Source organism: Polypterus senegalus, chromosome 15 (assembly GCF_016835505.1).
Source record: "Polypterus senegalus isolate Bchr_013 chromosome 15, ASM1683550v1, whole genome shotgun sequence".
Taxonomy (NCBI): Eukaryota; Metazoa; Chordata; class Cladistia; order Polypteriformes; family Polypteridae; genus Polypterus; species Polypterus senegalus.
Genome location: NC_053168.1, coordinates 9,471,563 through 9,490,811, shown reverse-complemented (window position 1 = coordinate 9,490,811; position 19,249 = coordinate 9,471,563). Strand labels below are relative to the sequence as shown.

The 19,249-nt window shown below is 36.8% G+C and overlaps 1 protein-coding gene across 3 annotated transcripts in view; it reads left to right on the top strand.

Annotated features, from left to right (window-relative positions):
• grb10b (growth factor receptor-bound protein 10b) overlaps positions 1-18,755 on the top strand; it is a 239,129-nt gene extending 220,374 nt beyond the window's left edge. For 2 of the 3 annotated variants that reach the window (XM_039737538.1, XM_039737539.1), the window contains exons 12-17: positions 140-217; positions 2,399-2,515; positions 6,640-6,706; positions 11,256-11,343; positions 15,792-15,885; positions 17,308-18,755. In XM_039737538.1, the coding sequence (XP_039593472.1) occupies positions 140-217; positions 2,399-2,515; positions 6,640-6,706; positions 11,256-11,343; positions 15,792-15,885; positions 17,308-17,457 (594 nt within the window). In that variant the 3' untranslated portion in view covers positions 17,458-18,755. The remainder of the gene's footprint in view (positions 1-139; positions 218-2,398; positions 2,516-6,639; positions 6,707-11,255; positions 11,344-15,791; positions 15,886-17,307) is intronic. The other variant, XM_039737540.1, reaches the window with a different exon arrangement.
• The last annotated feature ends 494 nt before the right edge of the window (positions 18,756-19,249 follow it).

The following is a 19,249-nucleotide window of genomic DNA, read 5'->3' as shown; positions in this document are numbered from 1 at the left end:
GCCAGTTCTTTAGGTGTTAATATTCATGTTTTCATAGTTTCTTTTTGTTCTTTTAAGTGATGTGTTGGGGAATTGGTAGCTAACATAAACCTTTCACGTTGCATTTCTTCAATTAAAAACCAATTTGTTTTCTCCTCAGTATGGCATTTTGCTGTATCAGAACTTCAAAATTCCCCAGCAAAGAAAGCCAGTACTTTCTCATTTTTCAACACCAGTGGTAAGATTTTTTTTTCTCTAAACATCCCTTTTGTATGTCTTTGGTTTACTTTTGCGCTTAGAAATCAATAACAAGCTTTTAAGAACAGGTCTGTCATTTTAAAGAGTAAAAGAACTGTTAAGCTGAAGTGACCAGAGGTAATATTGAGCTTCTTCAAGACTGAATCATATTTTACATCTTTACAACCAGATTGAAGCACACTTTAAATCAGTGAAACATTTAACAAGACATGACAGTGTAAATTGTATAGATGTGTGCTTTTGCTTCTTGTTAAGACGTCCGTGTGGCAGGCAGAAATCTTTGCATGCAGGGTGGTGGTTAGGAGTGCTGGCTGTAGTGGCTGATAGTCATTGCCTGCTGGATATTGACTAACATACTGCCCCTGCTGGTTGGCAGCACAAAGTGCAGATGCATTGTGAAGTATTGGGGTATTCTATCTAATGCCAATTTTCAAAGGTAGCCTTTAGAGTTCCACTTACGCCTCACTGTGAGCTATTTTAACACATGACAAACCGAGACTGACAATGCCTAGCAGCACCCTGCTCTAAAAATACTCCCTCTCCATGAGAGCACACTTGAGTAGACCAGCCCTGTCTTGTTATTCCAAAAGTGCATGGTGTGTTCTTTATTGAATGTCTTGGCTGTTTGCTTCAGATTTCTGGAAAAAGAAATGCTCCCTGTTTTCTCTTTTAAATGTCCTTCCATTTAGATATCTATTATCAATATGGAGGTGGGGAAAAAAATCTGATGTTTTCTGTTTGACAGTGATGTAAAAGATTTTAAACATCATTTTTCAGTTGTGAATTATATAATGCGCAAGATATGAAATGCTCTGTTCCTTTAATTACTCAGAGTAGGATAGATCCTTGCACCTGTAGAGGGATTGAGGCTTTTTGTGGGTTTTCAATAAAAAGTGCTATACAACTGGCTTCTCCCTGTCAGAATAAAAATGTTATAGAATTATAAATAATTAACTACTACACCATGTTCTATTACCTACATACAATGTTGGCCTTTTGAACATAATCTGCCATCTCACTGGTCACACTATTTGATATTGTTTAAATGTCTATTGCTTTACTCAACTTATCTGTATCTATTGTGTTAGCAAAATACAGTAGCAAGTAGCAGAGCTGACTGCCTCCAAAGGGCTTAACTGTTGCCCTGACTGTTTCTGCAGAATTGTATTTCTTGGCAGGTCTCACACAGTTTCCATCTTGAGCATAAACATTTGTATTTAAATGCATGCAAAAGAAAAAATTTACATTTGTTCAGTTTTCTTTCCTTTTTTATTCTCTTTAGTGCTTATGTAAACTATTATAAAGGCAGCCATTGTTGCCTGATGAAGATTCTTCTTTTAAAGTATATGTTAAAAATGTCTATTTAATGTGTGTGTGTATGTGTGTGTGTGTGTGTGTGTGTATACACACTATTCCAGTGTATTTCTAATATAATAATACTGACTTGTACACCCATTATAAAGATCTTTTTCAATAAAAGCATTTGGAATGAAATAGTTGCTAGTCAGGTCCAAAATAATTGGTTAATGTTTATAGAAAATCAAATGTTCAAAAATGTAAAATGTCTGGCAAGGCAGAGTGGATTTAACAGCTACAGTATAACTGGAACTGTGACTATCCAGGTCTGAGTCTTGGATGTTTTACTTTAAAATAAACACACACAGGTGTAAATGAGACCAAATTAGGTGGTGAGCTCTTCATTACATTCTTATTTGTAACTCAGTGTTGGTTAAGAAAACAAAAAGTGATTTAAAAGCAGCAGTTAATAATTTAAAGAAGCAATTAAGTAATCTTTATCAGCAAGTGAACAAAAATTAAGCCCAAAAAGTATTCTGCATTAGCAACAAATCCTGGTTTCTAATTAAGACTTTGGTAATGAGAAAATACCTCCTGTAGCTTCTGTGGCCCTCCAGGATCGAGGTTGAGGTTTCTGATTTAAGGTATCCTTTCATACATTATTAATGATAAAATGTCATTTTATATAGAGATGAGTTTTGTTAAACTTTATTTTTGGCACTAATGGAAGGGTTTTTAATTATATAAAACATAATAATTGAAAATGTTTGTATAACAGTGCTTTCTTAGTTAAAAAATAGTTTCTGTGCAGTTGTTAAGAAAGCAGAAAATCATGGAAAAATTCACATTGTATGTGCCTTTTCAGAGAAGTGTATCTGAAAACTCCTTGGTTGCTATGGATTTCTCAGGAAGAATTGGAAGAGTCATTGAGAACCCAGTGGAAGCACAAAGTGCAGCCATGGAGGAAGGGCACGCATGGAGGGTAAAGACACATTTATTCTCTTTGCATTCCAGCTAAATATATGGCATTCAAATTAACTATTAAAAATTATAGAAAAAGTGTATCAAGTTGTATGTCATGATGTGTTACTGAAAACATCCTGGGGGAAGTTGATGGTGTATATGTTTATCTACATAATGTTTGTTTTTCTTTGTAATGTGCCAATTTCAACTTGTTATACGACTAATAGACATTGTTTTGCAAAAATAGTGATGTTACTCCGTGTGATGTCATGTTTAGCAGATTTGTTACGGTCACAAAAATAATTTACATCTGTTCAGTGATCTTTACTGTTTATTCTCTTTAGCGCTTGACACAAATTCTAGTCAGAGAACATTTCAACTTTAATGACTGCAAGTCCTGAATCTCGTCTTTTTAAGGTGTCAAATAAGAGCAAGAATTTTGTTGTGACTTTTCACCTCACTTCCAAATGTCATATAGTGCCTTACAATGATACCTCATTTTGGCAGTCAGTCAGTGTGGAACACACTGAAATAAAAAGATCTACACAAAATTAAATACAAAGCTTTAAACTAACATCCGTGCAGGCCTGTTGTCTATTTGCACAGTCCAAAATACTTGGTTTTCTTGCAGCCACCATTGTCCTTTACTGTATGTTGGCAATGTATTTCCACTTGCAGCAATTAGGAATAAATACTCAATATTTACTGTATTAACTACAGCTTGTAATACTGTACAGTAGGTACAATCGTTTCTTTGCATTTGTTTTTATAATTTGGTCTCAAAAGCGTACCTTATTACAGTCTCATATTTGATTAGACAAAATTAAAAATAGTCATTCTTTCCAACAAGTTTCTAATATTTCTTGCTTTGTGGAAAACAATTAGGAAAAAAAAAACACCCTAGCAACTGGCACCAGCTCATTTTGGGGCTACCCAAACAACCCATACAAGGGTGAGTCAGATAACTTCAAATTGAGAGAGAAATTCTGAATACCTGTACCACTGTTATTTAAGTAGTCGTCAACAACAACAACATTTATTTCTATAGCACATTTTCATACAAATAACTTAGCTCAAAGTGCTTTACATGATGAAGAAAGAGAAAAAAGACAAAATAAGAATTAAAATCAGAGAACACTAACATAGAATAAAAAATAAGGTCCGATGGCCAGGGAGGACAGAAAAAAAAACAAAAAACTCCAGATTGGCTGGAGAAAAAATAAAATCTGCAGGGGTTCTGAGGCCACGAGACCGTCCAGCCCCCTCTGGGCATTCTACCTAACAGAAATGATCAGTCCTCACTGTATTCAGGGTTCTCATAGAAGGACTTGATGATGACAGTCACGTGGACTTCTGGCCTTTAATCCATCAATGTAGGGACATCACGGTATTTTGATCAGGTGGTGGTGGCGCAGGTCACCACCACAGAAAACCAGAAAAAGAAACAGAAGAGAGAGTAGGGGTTAGTATGGATTTTGGAGCCACCATGAACAGAATGATAATTTATTGAATATACAGAGCATCAGGATTAAACGAAGATGAAGTTATGAGAAAGCCATGTTAAAATAATGTGTTTTCAGCAGTGCTCCATTGTATTAGCCTGGCAGCATTGTTGGCAGTGACATTAGGAGTGTCCAGCAGATGAAAGCATGGCATTCCATCATCTGCGGTAAGGGTGCCCATTAAAAATGGCAAGTCTGGACTGTGCAGTAAAGGCGAGTGCTCCTTTTTAAAGGTCACAAGCCACCTAAAAGAGCTATGTAAAAAGTAAAAAATGTATATTGGTAGTCTGATCTAGCTCTACAGTATAACGATGGCAGCCCCAAACATGCACCAAAGAGGAGCAGTGCTCTGTCATCCACTTTTTGAGCAGTGAAAAGGTGAAAACATTGAAATTCACTAAGTTTGAGTACGATAATGCCTATCTGTCACTCCAGCAAGTGTATAGGCCCCATACTGCCCATGCAGCAGTTGCAACCATCGAGGACCAGTATTTCGAATGTCTTTCACATCCAACATACAGTACTTGCTAGACCTTACACATCTCTGGATCACTCATTTGGTCAATGGATGTAAAAACTTTCAAGTTGGATAAAGAGGTGCAGCAGGTGGTGCATCAGTGTCAGTGAATACGACCAAAAGACGTTTCCAGATGAGTCCATGTTTTGGTAAGCACTGGAGGACTTGTATCCAATGCCATGGAGATTACATAGAAAGATGAAACAGTTGTTTGACACATTTGCTGCAATAAATTATGAAAAAAAATAGGGTTTTCATTTGACTCATCCACAGGACTGCTAAGAATTATATTAATAATAATACTACTTAATAATAAGACCACTATGAACTAAAATCCCCCACCTCTCCTTGGGGTCTTCCTCAGTGAGCCATGCTGGGTATACCTGCAATAAATTTCTTCTCTTAGTATGGAGGACCAACAATTCTAACAGTTTTTAATGGATCTTCAAGTTCACAATCTGTTTAAAGAATTTAAAAGGTAAAGGAAATGAAAATCATCCTTGAACAGTAATCTGCTCCAGATTAATTTACCATATGGTTTACTGCTCACATTTCATAAGATTGGGTATTAATGCAACTATGGCTGAGTTCACCTTAAATTTTATTGGAAACTTTAGTATTTTTGAGGAAAATCCTGTTGGTTGTCTCAATGCCCCATGGCAGCTTTAACCCGGGTCTGATGATAACATAACTAAGGATGAGCTGGGCAAATGAGAGCACAAAAAAATCAGCAAGGGTTAGTGAAAAGTGACTTGTGTAAAAGCCAAAAAAAAAAAAAAAACCAAACTGTTCAAAAAGTGCAGTGCCAGTCCTATATAAATAAATAGCCCAAGAAAATCAAGGTGAAAGTGGTGGTTAAAAAGTCAAATAAATAAATCCATAAATAATTCTTAAAACAGGGTTAAAAACCAAAGGCACATTCTTTTTTTAAAAACATGAGCCCCAGTGCTTCTTTCTTAAATTGCCTTATCCTCTTCTTATCACTTAATTGTCTAGCAGAATGAAGAGACTCCCACTAACAGGTCCCCATCACCAGTCCTTCTGCGTCTGGAGAACATGCTGCACAGCGGACCACTCCTTCTCCCCAGTGTCACACTTTAGGAGTGCCCTCTTAACTCGCGTTAAATGCCAGCTACACACTGCCCACTATGGGGCTTACTTGTGACCACCTGTCTCCATTTCTAACAGCACATGCTCTCCTGATCTTGCCTCTCACTTCACCCTTAACCCTCATTCTTCTTTAGTCTTCTTTTCATTCTCACTTCTCTTGTCTAGGCTACATTTCAAGCTGAAGCCAGGTTGCTGGTGCTGCAGTCACCAATTCTGAGACGTGCACAAAATGCTTGACTGACCCACCCATGTCTGTGCATGAATGTGTGATGAGCCAAGCACCTTAATCAACCTCACAGCCGGTGGTTTTTGTTTTCACATGCACCTGCACTCGCCTGGAGCCTGCATGGTCTGACTTATTTATTTAAATTAAAAACGCACAATGCCACCAAACCTCTCTCATCACAAATCCGTTTACTATTGGTCTCACTGCCTTGCCTGACTTCACACAGGTAAAAGACTCTGAGATATTTTATTGACAGCTATGAGATAGAATTTTGCATATAGTGGCAATCTGTGTACTAATCAAGTATATATTTGCTGTACAGGACTGAGGAACATCTTGTATATTGGCTCAAGAGTACAATGCTTGTCCATTGTAACACGGTCGACATGGAATCTTCTTTGCTCCTCTTAAGACAACAATTAAGCAGTCCCTGTTTGTTATTAAACTCTCTTCTTAGCGTTGCCATTCTCAGAAATGTTTTGATCTGCGTGTTCTTGAAATCATGATGATGATACTGGTTCTCATTTTTAATACAGTTTACATCATAGTAATGTGCATTAAGTCTGAATGGCATGCATTTCACATTCTTGCTAGATTAGCCCTTGGGAAAGTAGTGACTTAGCACACTTTAAATAACATTTACTCTACCTTACAGAGAACATGTTGGTGCAATACAGTGTCGACACTTTTTTCTCTAATGTCCAGTAATCAGTTTTATTACTGTTATCAGCACTTTGCTTTGTTATACAAATTACATAATGTATTTTTTTCATTCCTTCTCTATATAGAAACGAGGCCAGCGGATGAACATGCTTGGTAGCCCCAGTCCCCTTCATCCATCTGTACTCAGCTCAGGTATATTATGACTGTTATATCTGGTTGACTGTTTCTCAAAAAATTCAAGTAATAATTCTAATATTTTCAAGTTCAAATGAAGTTGTTTTCTTTTAGTGCCACATTTATCTTAAACTTTCCCCCTCAAGAAATTTGAGACATTTTATGAAACATTCTTCTTTGAATTAGGATATCATATTTTGCAAGTTGCATAACATTGGTCTGTTGAAGATAGTTGAGGGCTTCTTGGACAAAACACAAAACAAATGAGTGGGTTCTGCAGCAAGTACAAGGAAGGCAACTGCTGCTTCAGGTACAGAAAGAGAAAGTAGAGTGTTATAGTCGTGTGACAAGGAAATAAGTGTGTTTAGAGAGAGACCTTATTCAGGGATGTACACAGGGAACAAAGGTAGGGGCAGACAGTGTGGATGGACTACATTGGTGATTGGAATTGTATGGCTTTTAACATGGGTGCAAGAAGAACAGAAGACAGACCATAATGGAGGCACGTCCACCTCCCTGCCTACCCTGTTGGAGGTTGGCACTAGACAAAGAAGTAACATTTGTAGGTCTAGCAGAAAATATTCTGTATTAAAATTCCAGCAGTAATTGAAGAATTTAAGGATTTTCTTATCAAGTATATTATGCACACATTATTTTAATATTAAAGCTTTTGAAACTGATTTGGTTCAGTCAGAATAATATGAAAATACTTTCTACTGACACTTCGGCCATTTATTGCAATAGCCTGAGCTGTCAGCTCCTTTCTCACAATTTGTAAAAATGCTTCACTTATTAAAATAATTTCCTTTGGTAAATAATGTATAACAAGTGTAAAAAATTAATTTAAGACAGAAAAATACTATAGTGATGCAGTAACTGATGCATATACAGTAATCCCTCGCTATATCGCGCTTCGACTTTTGCGGCTTCACTCTATTGCAGATTTAATATGTAAGCATATCCAAATATATATCACAGATTTTTCGCTGCTTCGTGGATTTCTGCGGACAATGGGTCTTTTTATTTCTGGTACATGCTTTCTCAGTTGGTTTGCCCAATTGATTTCATACAAGGGATGCTATTGGCGGATGGCTGAGAAGCTAATCCAATCAGAGCACGCGGTTAAGTTCCTGGGTGCTGATTGACTCAACGACAGACAGCAGCAATCGATTCCACTTTGCGTTAGCCAGCATCTCGTCTCGCTCATTCAGCATCAACGTGTTTCGCTGTGTTGTAAAGAGTTAACTTTTGTGCTGTTTTGTGTTTATCTTTGTGCGTAGTCAAGCATTTCGTTATGGCTCCAAAATGATCTGCTGCTGCTTCTGGGGCCGTGCCCAAGCGCCAATGGAAGATGCTAACGATTGCCGATAAGGTAAACGTTTTGGATATGCTGAAGGAAGGGAACATCTACGCCGCAGTGCTACACAGTTGCCTGAACAGGCTCCTTTAGAAGAGCTGTAACGCTCACCTTTGTTGTGCAGTAACATTTGTCATTGTTATCGGAAAAGTCGTCGTCGTCATTGTTGGTGATTACCCATAACTAATTTTCTATGGACTTAGTACATGTTCGTACGTTTAGTGTACACACATTTTATACAATTTTTCTTGCATTGTATGTATCTATTGCTGGTGGCATGTCTATCGTAATGGTTGTAACATTATATTTACATGTTGTAGATTTTTCATTTATTTTTATATTACCTAATCAATTACAATGTGTTTAAAACTGTATTACGTATTAAATAAAACTTCTCAATGATATGATACGTATGTTTGTGCGTAGTATATAAACAGTGTGTTTACATACATAATTTCAACGAATCTTACCTAATATCTAAGAGAATATAAAGGGTTTATGCTGTATAACTGTACAGGAAATGTTTATAAGGGCTTAAAATATATAAAAATAACCATATAAACATGGTTTTTACTTTGCGGATTTTCACCTTTTGCGGGGGGTTCTGGAATGCAACCCCCGTGATCGAGGAGAGAACACTGTATTGAGATTATCTTTATCCTAAGAAGACTTGTGTGGAATTTTTGTTTTCTTCTCTAATTAAGTTACTTGAAATTCTCAGCTCTTTGTACCATGTGTGCTAGTTGTGTTAGCATGTCCACATCTAAAATGTTATTTCTGTTGAATTGACCTTTCTGAACAGACTGGATCTTACTGTTATTTTCATTGTTTTAACTAGTAAGAATAGTTTTTGTATCTTTTGGAATTCTTGTTAGTTGCAAGGCTAATTCTGAATTCAGGCTGCAATTTTGTAAGGCTGAAATATACTTGTGTGTCATGCTGTGCTGTAGCCATATGCCTGGAGAACTTTATAAGAGGTCATTGGAAGAGTGAAGTGGTCTGCCTCCTCTAGTGGTACTAAATGACGGGTGAAAAAAATCAAGCCAGCTAACCAAGGAGATCATTTCAAAGTAATAATAGACCTTTCATTATTTATGAGAATGGAAACCTACAGCCATGGAAGGGTCCCCAGATACAATTTTGGGAATTGCTGCTGTAGTAAGTTAAATATGGTTTATGTCAACCTGCTGGTATTGTAAAAGCAACCTGGTAACTCTGGGACATGCAAGTTGTAAATCAGAAATGCACCCAGAACATTTAAAAGTGAAATCTCCTATGTAAATTTACACATGTATGTACCTGATCTTAATGCAGAATATTCAGTGACTATCTTGTTCAAGACAATGGCAAATATTGTTTGGGTGTGCAGTGTGTCAGCTTGTGTCTTATAAGTGTCATGGACTGTGCCAAAGTGGTATAAACAAAACTATTATGAAAACAGCATAATATTTTTAGAATCTAAGAATTGTAGTTCTTTTTCTTTGAGGTCATTGATTCTTTGGAGTCAGTTGGAGGAATAGATAAGATCTCTGGTGAAGAACAGAGTGAGAACTAGTGACTGATCAATATTGATTATTGATATGAGGCAGCAAGGTGAAAATTTGACTTGCATCTGCTGATCCTCATGTAACATCATTTTGTTTAATATGACACTGTCTTACACAAGGGAATAAATAAAAAACACAAGCTTTTCACTTTACTGTCCATATGACAGTAGTGAACATGTAAAGATATAAACTGATTCTCTGCTTCAGTGCTTTGAAATAAAAATGTCACAGGGAATACAGTTTTAATGTAGGATTTGTTATTCAGGGAAAATGAGAATTTGTGAAAGATCTGAAGCACTGCATGTTTTGATATTATATTTAGAATTATATGCAGAACTCTGTGCATACCAATACATAATTTGAGTTGAAATTGATTGAGTTGAGTTTATTACTGCTTCTCAGTTGTGCACAGTTATTCTTACATAAGTCCACGTTTCTAATCTTCCTACAGTATTGTAGAATGTACATTGATGTATGGTGAACGTCATAATCTGTTGAAACTATCATTGTAAACTGTTAATAATTATGTGGCTTTGGACTCTTTATTTTGAATATTTCTTATGTACAATATATAATGTTCTAAAGTTGTAAATATATTTCCATCTGATTTCTTTACTAATTTATAGGAGTAGTTTCTAGGTGGAATTACAAGAGTATTTTTATTTTTTAACATGTTGACTGTTTGAGTGAAAGCAGGTAAATTGTTTCCTGATGCCAGTGTAAAATCAGGGTGCTATTTTAAAACTACTAAGTAAATGCATTTTGTGATTGAGCAAAATTCACAATAAAAATGTATTCTCTCTAAAAGAAAAAAAAGATTGAGTTACCTCATAGTTGCCATATGGAACAGAAAATTTTGGCTACCTTTAACTGGTCAGATCTTACACAACTCATTGCAGTTGAATGTCCGTTTCCATTTGAACTTTGCAGTGGTTAGACACTAATCATTGAAGATATTGAAACGATTGTGGTTCTACATACATTTTTATGAAAAATAAATGTCATCCAAAATATGGCCAATAAGAAAATACTAACTAAAAGGGAAATATTCTGTTCTGGAATGCCACGCTGATTTTTCATTTTTATTTCAGACACCTGCCGTCCATGATTTACAGTATATGCTTTACTCAAGAATATGCTTGAATTTGGCACTACGGCCCCAAAGACAGTTTAAGAGATAATCTGTAGGTCTGTGGATTGCCTACTGCGAGTTAACTCATATTTAGCAGTCTACTTGTTAATGGGCTTTTCAAAGGTGTCACAGTTTGTTTTTTTGCCAGGCACATTATTGTAAAATGCTGAATATTTATTTAATTAGATATTGAAAACAGATTTGCAATCAAAGATGGTTATTCTTTTGTTACGTCAAAAATGAATGCACTTTTAAATTAATCTTTCCTAGGCCAGCTTCATTTCTGCCTGTTAAAGTAGCCCACTAATTGTACTTCTTTGCCATTGTTTTAACACATTTTGTGGTGGCAAAAAGAGTAAAACACATTTTAAGACGAGGGAGCAATTATAATGAGTTTGTATAAGTAGCTGTAAATAAAACGGGGATGCAAAGGAACATAGAGTTAAGGAGGCCAAAAAAGTGTACAGGTGGTTAATGAGAAATGACAATGCCATATGTGTCAACTTAATCCATTGTGTTCTCATTTCAAAGTTATTCACAGAACTCAGCCATGGTTTCATGGACGAATAGGAAGAGAAGAATCACACAGGATTATCATTCAACAAGGGCTCGTTGATGGGTAAGAACAAACACTTTTATCAAATGCGAGCTGTGGTAACTTGAATCACAAGGTTCATGCACTAAGGCATGTTCAACTGTGGTGTTCTTAATTCCCAGTGTGCACAGGCTCAAACATTCAGTAAAGTTTTGATGTGAACATATTTGTATAAATGTCCAACAAGAACGGCAGGGTGTTGCAACAAACTGCATTGAGGCCTCAAGTCACTGAAGTGCATCATTTTTATGCTATTCCTCATTGTTTACCCCTTGGGACTCCAGTTTACTATCAAAGCTTAAAGACAGGCTACTGCACATTAATGGTCAATACAAAGAGCAGACCTGTTGTGAGTGTGCTTTATAATAGAAATTTCTGAGTTGTTAAGAATCAGAGTTCATTTATTACTTTGCTGATGTCTTTACCCAAAGCGACCTGTATCATTTTTAGATACAATTGGTTACTTTTCTTTTGTTTTTTTTTTCCAATAGGAACCCAGCCAGGTGAAGTAACTTGCTTGTGGTCTCACAGTGTCAGTAACAGGAACTGATCCCATAACCTCAGATTTTGAAGTCCAAAGCCTTAACCATTATACCATACTGCCTTAAATTAGATTGTCCCATCCAGGCATTTCTCCAGGCCTTGCATGTGACTCTCAGGTGTTTCTGAATGAATGTCCGAGTAGATGCTTGTACAGTGGAACCTCGGTTTGCGAGCGTAATTCATTCCGGAAATGTGCTCGCAGTCCAAAGCACTCGTATATCAAAGTGAATTTTCCCATAAGAAATAATGGAAGCTCAGATGATTCGTTCCACAACCCAAAACTATTCATATAAAAGTGATTAATACAAAATATAAAGTAAAAATACATAAAACAAATTAACCAGCACTTTACCTTTAAAAAAGAATCATGGCGGGTGTGAGTGAGTTTCTAAATTCTTGTGGGATTCCACCCCACGGGACGACATGCGGAAGAGCGTCCCAAAGCAACAGCAGTCTCCCAGCGCTGTAGCAGTTCGCTGTATAAGCGCATCCAAAAAGATCGCAGACATGCTGTAAGCGCCTGCCGTTGATGGGTGATACAAGGAACATTATAAAGATCCCGCTACAGTAAATAACCGCGCTGTTGCTGTTTCAAGCAGAATAAAGCTGGTGGTGTTAAAGTACTGAGACTCAGCTTCATGTTTTGGGGCGCAAGACCGGGACTCGCACTTCACAGCACACACACACAGTCACAATGCTGTAGTAAACAGTATACGCTCGTACGGCTGTTTACTATATGAGTGAGGCACACGGACTCAGACGGAGAATAGGAGACGATTGCCCTCAAGAGAAGAGAAAGAGAGAGAGAGAGAGAGAGAGACATGTGTGCAAGTGAGATGAGAGAGACGCCCGCAAGCCAGAGAGATAAGGAGGGAGAGACGTGCGCGAGAGAGAGAGAAGAACCATCAGCTCAGTTGTGATCACATGACGTTCAGCAGACAAAGTGTATCCAAACTACTCGTATTGCAAGATATCGCTCATTTATCAAGTCAAAATTTATTAAAAAATTTAGCTCGTCTTGCAAAACACTCATAAACCAAGTTACTCGCAAAGGTTCCACTGTATTTTGTTGGCCTTATGATAAACTAGTATCCTGCTCATTTTTGTAAAATGATATCAAAAATACAACTTTTACACTGGGTATTTTTATATGTAAATGTAGTTGGAATTGCAAACTGACCAGTCTGATAATTGTTTCCAATTTATAGCATTGAACCCTGAGCTTTTATTTTTTCCAAAATGCAGCATGCCCATTTAGCTTACAGGAAGCACACTAATTAACCCCAAGAATTGTATTTCCTCTTCTCCTTGCAAAGAAAACTACTACAATTTTGAAAACATTTTTCCAGGTGAAGTAGACTTAGACTTTTCATGATCTCTCAAACAAGTTATGGTATCAACATTTAAAATGTTCCTTCTAAGTTATGTACCAGATCTGCCATATGTTGTGGAGGGCTCTGCCAATGGAACGAACTTTCTTCACAAGGTGTTGCCATACTTGACCTACAGCTCTTAAGTGGTAAAACACTAGAACTGTCCGTTTCATTGCAAACTGCAATGTTAATACAGTGATGTCATAAAGTATTCAAGCCCCTTGAAAGTCATCCTGATTTCTACATGGAAAAAAAGATTTGTGCACTTATTTATCCATTCAGTATTTTTAGTCTGCTGTAACAATAATATTTCCAAAGTTCAAATAAACCATTTTCTGTAGATATTTAACTAAAAAAGAAAAACCCCAAATTTGTTTGCCCAGGTATTCAAGGCCTACACATTTATAATTTGTTGAGAACCCTTTTGCTGCACTAACAGCCTTCATTCCTTTGGGTGTTTAAGTTTGTCCCAGTTTGGCGCATTGTGATTCTTCCCCATTCTGCTTGGCAGAATTTCTACAGGTCCTTTTAGTTGGTGGGCTAGTGCCTCTGAACAGCAGTTTTGAAATTGTGCCACAGATTCTGAATAGGATGAAGATCGAGGCTTTGACTTGGCCATTCCAAAACACTCGCCTTTCTGTTTTTGAGCCATTCCAGTGCTGCTTTGGCTCTCTGCTTCAGGTCATTGACGAGCTGAAAGATAAAACTTTTCCCAAGCCTACTGGAACAAATTGTTTGGCAGTACTTTGTGGTATTTGTGCCCATCCATTGTACTTTTACCACTGAAAAGATTCCCATAGCATGATGCTGCCACCACCATATTTCACTGTAGATCAGATGTTTCTTGAGGCCTGGGCAGTGATAGTTTTACACCACACACACTTCTTTGAAGTCTGGACAGAAAGTTCTATTTTGATCTCCTCTGACCAGAAAATCTTCTCCCACACCTTAACTAGTCCTCCTCTTGCTTTGTAGCAAATGCCATACGTGCTGTCATGTGGGCCTGCCTATGGTATGGCTGCTCTCTTGCTACCCTCCCATAGAGGCCTGTTTTATGGAGACGTCTTGAAACTGTGGATCCTCGCACCTTCACTCCAGTTTCAGTCAAAGTGCACTGCAGACTGACCTTTCTCACAAGTTGACATCCTGCTCTCATGTTTGGTTTTGAGGGACGGCCTGTTCTGGTAAGAGTCTGTGTGCCGCCTCAGATGGGATTCAGCAGTGCTTAACGGGACATTCAGACTCCTTGATATTTTTTGTAGACATTTCCTGCCTTGTGCATTTCAGTGACTTTGTTACATCCGCAGAATGCTGCTTTGTCTTCATTTTTGTGGGGATTGTCCAACAGTCTACAGCCTCACAGAGGAGGCTTTTCATATCCAGAAAGATAGAAAGGACTCATAAGTAGTACCTTTATTTTTAATTATGTCTGTCACCTTTGTGTCATATGGGATTCATTTGTCATTTTTGTAAACCTGGAGCTTCCAAAGCACAGAGGTTTAAATTCTTAGGCAAACACAGACATTTTCATCTTCAGTTAAATATCTATAGAAAATGACTCACTTTGATATGGAAAATGTATTGTTACAGCGTAAGAGTTCACATTAAAATACTGAATATCTTAAGTCATGCAGGAAACTGATGACTTCCAGGGGGGTTGAATACTTTTGCAGGTCACTGTATGTCATGCAAAACCAGAAAGGAGCTTCAGGAGTCTGCATTTCTGTGTGAGGTGAATCAGTCTGTAGGTGTTTACTTTATTGTCTATGAATCGTTATACGTACGTGAACTGAACATCAAACAAATAGCCACTGAATGGCCCCTTCAAGCGTTCAACTCTAAAACTGATGTTTATTCTTCTTCGTCATCAGGGGTGATTGTAACATCTACTTTTGTGTTCCTATATGTAAGCCTACACAAATTGTGTGGTTTGTTCATGGCTTTTTAACCGTTTTCCTGTCTGTTGTTACTTGGTCTGATTCAGAGCTTTGACTTTGGTGAATTTATCCATTATTTGGTGTTTTAATGGTTGATAATTAGCTTGTATCCTGTGTTATTAATGTCATCTTGAAGTTCATCAAGAACACGGGGACACAGCTGGAAACTTATGAAGGGTAAATTTCACACCAACATTAGAGGTTTTTCTTCACACAGAGAACCACAGACACAAGTGACCAAGTAGTGTGGTAGACAGCAGGACTTTAGGGACTTTCGTGAGCTTTGCTGGGGTGAGTGGCCTGCTCTCGTCTAGATTGATGTAATGTTCGAATCTTGGCTTTTGTTCCTGGTGTATTTGCTTGGGATTTTGTGCAATGCTTTAAGAATGGGAAATGTGCCTTATAAACAAAACATTAAATATAAATGCAGCAGTAGTCGTTACGTGTAGCAGTGTTATATTTATTTCACTTGGCTATGAATCCAATTGAAATACAGATAAAAACATATCTTTAAAACTATAGTATTGCAAAAATAAGCATCCATATGGTGTCATTGTTACGTTCATGCAAGTTATGTGTGCTGTTTTTAATATTTTTATCCTGTTTTATCTTTTTTAAGAATATTTTTACTTCGAGACTGTCAGAGTAACCCAAAGGCATTTGTTCTGACAATGAGTTACCATCAAAAAATTAAACATTTCCAGATCTTACCTGTAAGTATACTTCTTTATAGTGTGTTTAGTCTTTTTTGGTATTTAATTTTGCATTTTATATTTTAAGATGTATAAATGGGTAATTGAGTTGGATCTCTTACAAAGTTTTTTGTGATTAGCTAATGAAGTAAAAATTAATATTTCAGTGTTTTATTAAAATACTAAGTTATTACTTTATATGGATCCAAATATAAACAATTTATCAGATGTCACATCTGTGATTGGCCTGTCAACCCTCCCAGTTCAAGACACTAGAAAAAGCAGATGAGAAGTGATGCAGCTTACACATTGCATATTAAACAAATAAATAAGATGAGAAAACTTCACCTGTCTTGAGCTACTGACACTTCCATTGAAAAGGCTGTATAGAGTAGAAACGGGCCAGAGAGAAGAGTATAAACAAAAATGAAAACATCTGCAATTCCTCTCTCTTAGAGTATTAAAACTTTGTTCACTAAACCAGTCAAGAAAGGTCCAAGTATAATTCAGTCTTGTTTAACAGTTCATGAAGCTGCTCAACAGTTCAAAATTGAACAGGTCTGATTGTGTCTTAAGTCCTAGGGACAGGTTCTGACAATCAAAGAGTACTCAAGTGGACAAACGCTACAAGAAATAAGGAAGGCAATTTTTTGGACCTGACAAACAGAAGAGAGACTCTGTCTGATGTTGTGTGTTTTATGTACCACAACAGAATGGAAAGGTGTGCAGCTTTTTAAAGAACAGTCATGAAATTCCCCAGACTAGGGAAATTTTTGCCCCCAAACCAGACCTTCACTGAATAAACCCCATAGTATGGAGCAACTTATTTTCTTAAATGGAATTAATATGTACAGTGCTTGTAAAGAATAAGTTTAACTTGAAAAATGCACAATGTGTCACTTAAACTTTACATTTTAGATAACTTGGTCTTTGACGTACCTTGTGAGTTGTGGTCAGACTATCTTTATATGTATGACACCCACCTGTATATCCTCTTTTTTGGTTGTAACACAGTGTCCTCATAAATGTTCCTTGTTTGTTTTTGGTTGAGGATTTAAAACATTGCATTCCTTATTCCGCCATTGCTACATTGTACTTCCAGATGAGCATTCCTTGGTTGTCTGCTCTCCTGCGCATACAGTCCACCCCTCTGAATAAAGACCAAATTAAACCCGTTTGAGGGGTGAGTAGCGGTCTTGCTGGAGTGAATCGCTGATTCTGTGGCATTAGGTAGTCAGATTCACGGGAGTGTGCTGCCTGCCGACTGCCTTTGAATCACAAAGATTATGTAACTGAAGGCTACGACTAAAAATTGCTGGAATACTCATCTCACAATGTGACACAGTCTTAAGTCTCCAGTTCTTTTGGTTATCTGTAGAAATAGTTCCAAAACTCAATTGTTTTTTTTTTTTTTTATTCTGTTTTTTGGTAATTTATCTGAAGCAGTGCGAAGAGGATGGGCAGATGTTCTTCAGTCTTGATGATGGAAATACCAAATTTACTGATCTAATTCAACTTGTCGAGTTTTACCAGCTTAACAAAGGAGTTCTGCCTTGCAAACTCAAGCACCCCTGTACAACGGTGACCTTATGACCTTTGACTTCCAAAAAAGACTGAATATTGCAGAAGTTGTTCTCCCTGATAAATTGCAGAAGAATAAGTGGATGATAGATCCTTCAGTATTCTACTGTTCATCTGCCGCAAGATTGCCTGTTTTTAAGACACTGATCATTACTTCATCTTGCTGTAAACAGTGTGAGTTTAAATGATCGCAGCACATGTTTACTGAGTGACCCACAAGCTGAAGCATTTTATGGAGAAAAAAAAAGTGTAATTTCTTATACAATCAACAACTGGAAGTTACAAGACTGGGCCACTTACAGAATAAAAATCATGAAGATAATAGGTCTGTGGAGATGTTATCTCCTGGAATACGTTGACAATGTTTATTTGGCTGATTGTTTACTAAGTCTTTTTTTTCTTCTTTTCTTGTTAGAGTTTTATTTTTTTGCACTCTTGAACTGAACGTAACTCACATTACTTCAGTAGTTTTTTCCTTAATCTGAAGCATTTGTGAGAATAACGTCGGACAAACTAGGAATTTTTTTATTTTAATAATTAAAAAAAAAAAAAAACAAAAACCTGACAATGTCACAGCTGGGACTAATCTGTGGGAATTAAAATAGCCTATCCCTGTGCAGTCATCTTGAGTGTTAATGGCTAAAGCAGTAGGAATGACACTGGAGTGAGAACTATAAGAGAGAATAACTTGATATAAACCTAATTTATTTATTGGGGGGGCAGTGGGGGGTAAAAATGCAAAGTGAGGGGCAGAACCTTGTGGATATTATAATGTCTTTGGATTTATGCAAGGGGAGTTCCATTTTTCAATACCAAGACCTCCAAACTAATAAGTTTGCATGTTTTCTAACTGGAATGAATGGCCAAAATGCACAGATCGTCCAGTTTCATTATTTCACTCCTCCTGTTTGTTTCGTTTCTACTTCCACATGTGAAGAGAGCATTTCTAAATGTGGAATTACCTTGAGTTGCTGCGTAAACAAGGACTCCTTTTGATTTTGTACTGTATTTTAATTGAACTCAACAATGAAATAACTTAAGTTCTCTTTGTCCATTGTGTTTTTATAAGTAGGGGTTACGTGACACTTTTATTTTTTGTAAATATGCCATAAAATTTCAAACACCATAGATGTTTGCCTTTGGTTCTACTAACCTGGCACCCTATAAGCAACCACTACATTTTATTAAACATCTGTTATCTTAACTCCCTGCCTGTTCCAAAAATCCAAGCCATCTGAATTTATCATCTGAGTCACACTCATTGTATTTGAATAAAACTACACAACTGATTGTGCATCTTAATATAGTTACTAATGTTGTTTGTTTTTAAATGTATTTATGTCATCCCAAAGTAGAACAGAAAATAAACATGCACATTGAATCTTTATGATGTATCTATCACATATCTATACATACAGATATGTGACTGGAGCTAATATATATATACAGAATATATCAGTGTATGTGGGTATATACTCTGTGTATGTATGTGTAATTATCCAGTCCAAAGTCTGGGCATGTCTACTCATTTATGGATGTTTCTGTATTTTTACAACATTTTTACATTGTAAAGAAAGCAAAAACAAAATGATCTTATATTTTTGTATTCTTCAAAATAGTCTCCTTTTGTCTTAATGACAGCAGCACACTCCTAATCATTATATCATTCTGTCAGTGCACTTTGTCAAAGGTTTATTAGTCAAGTGTCCTTCCTCTATTGTGTACTTAATCAATCCCAGGTGTTGTGTAGGAAGTAGTAAATATCCTCATTTTGCATCATTCCATTTTTTCCTTTCATAGTATT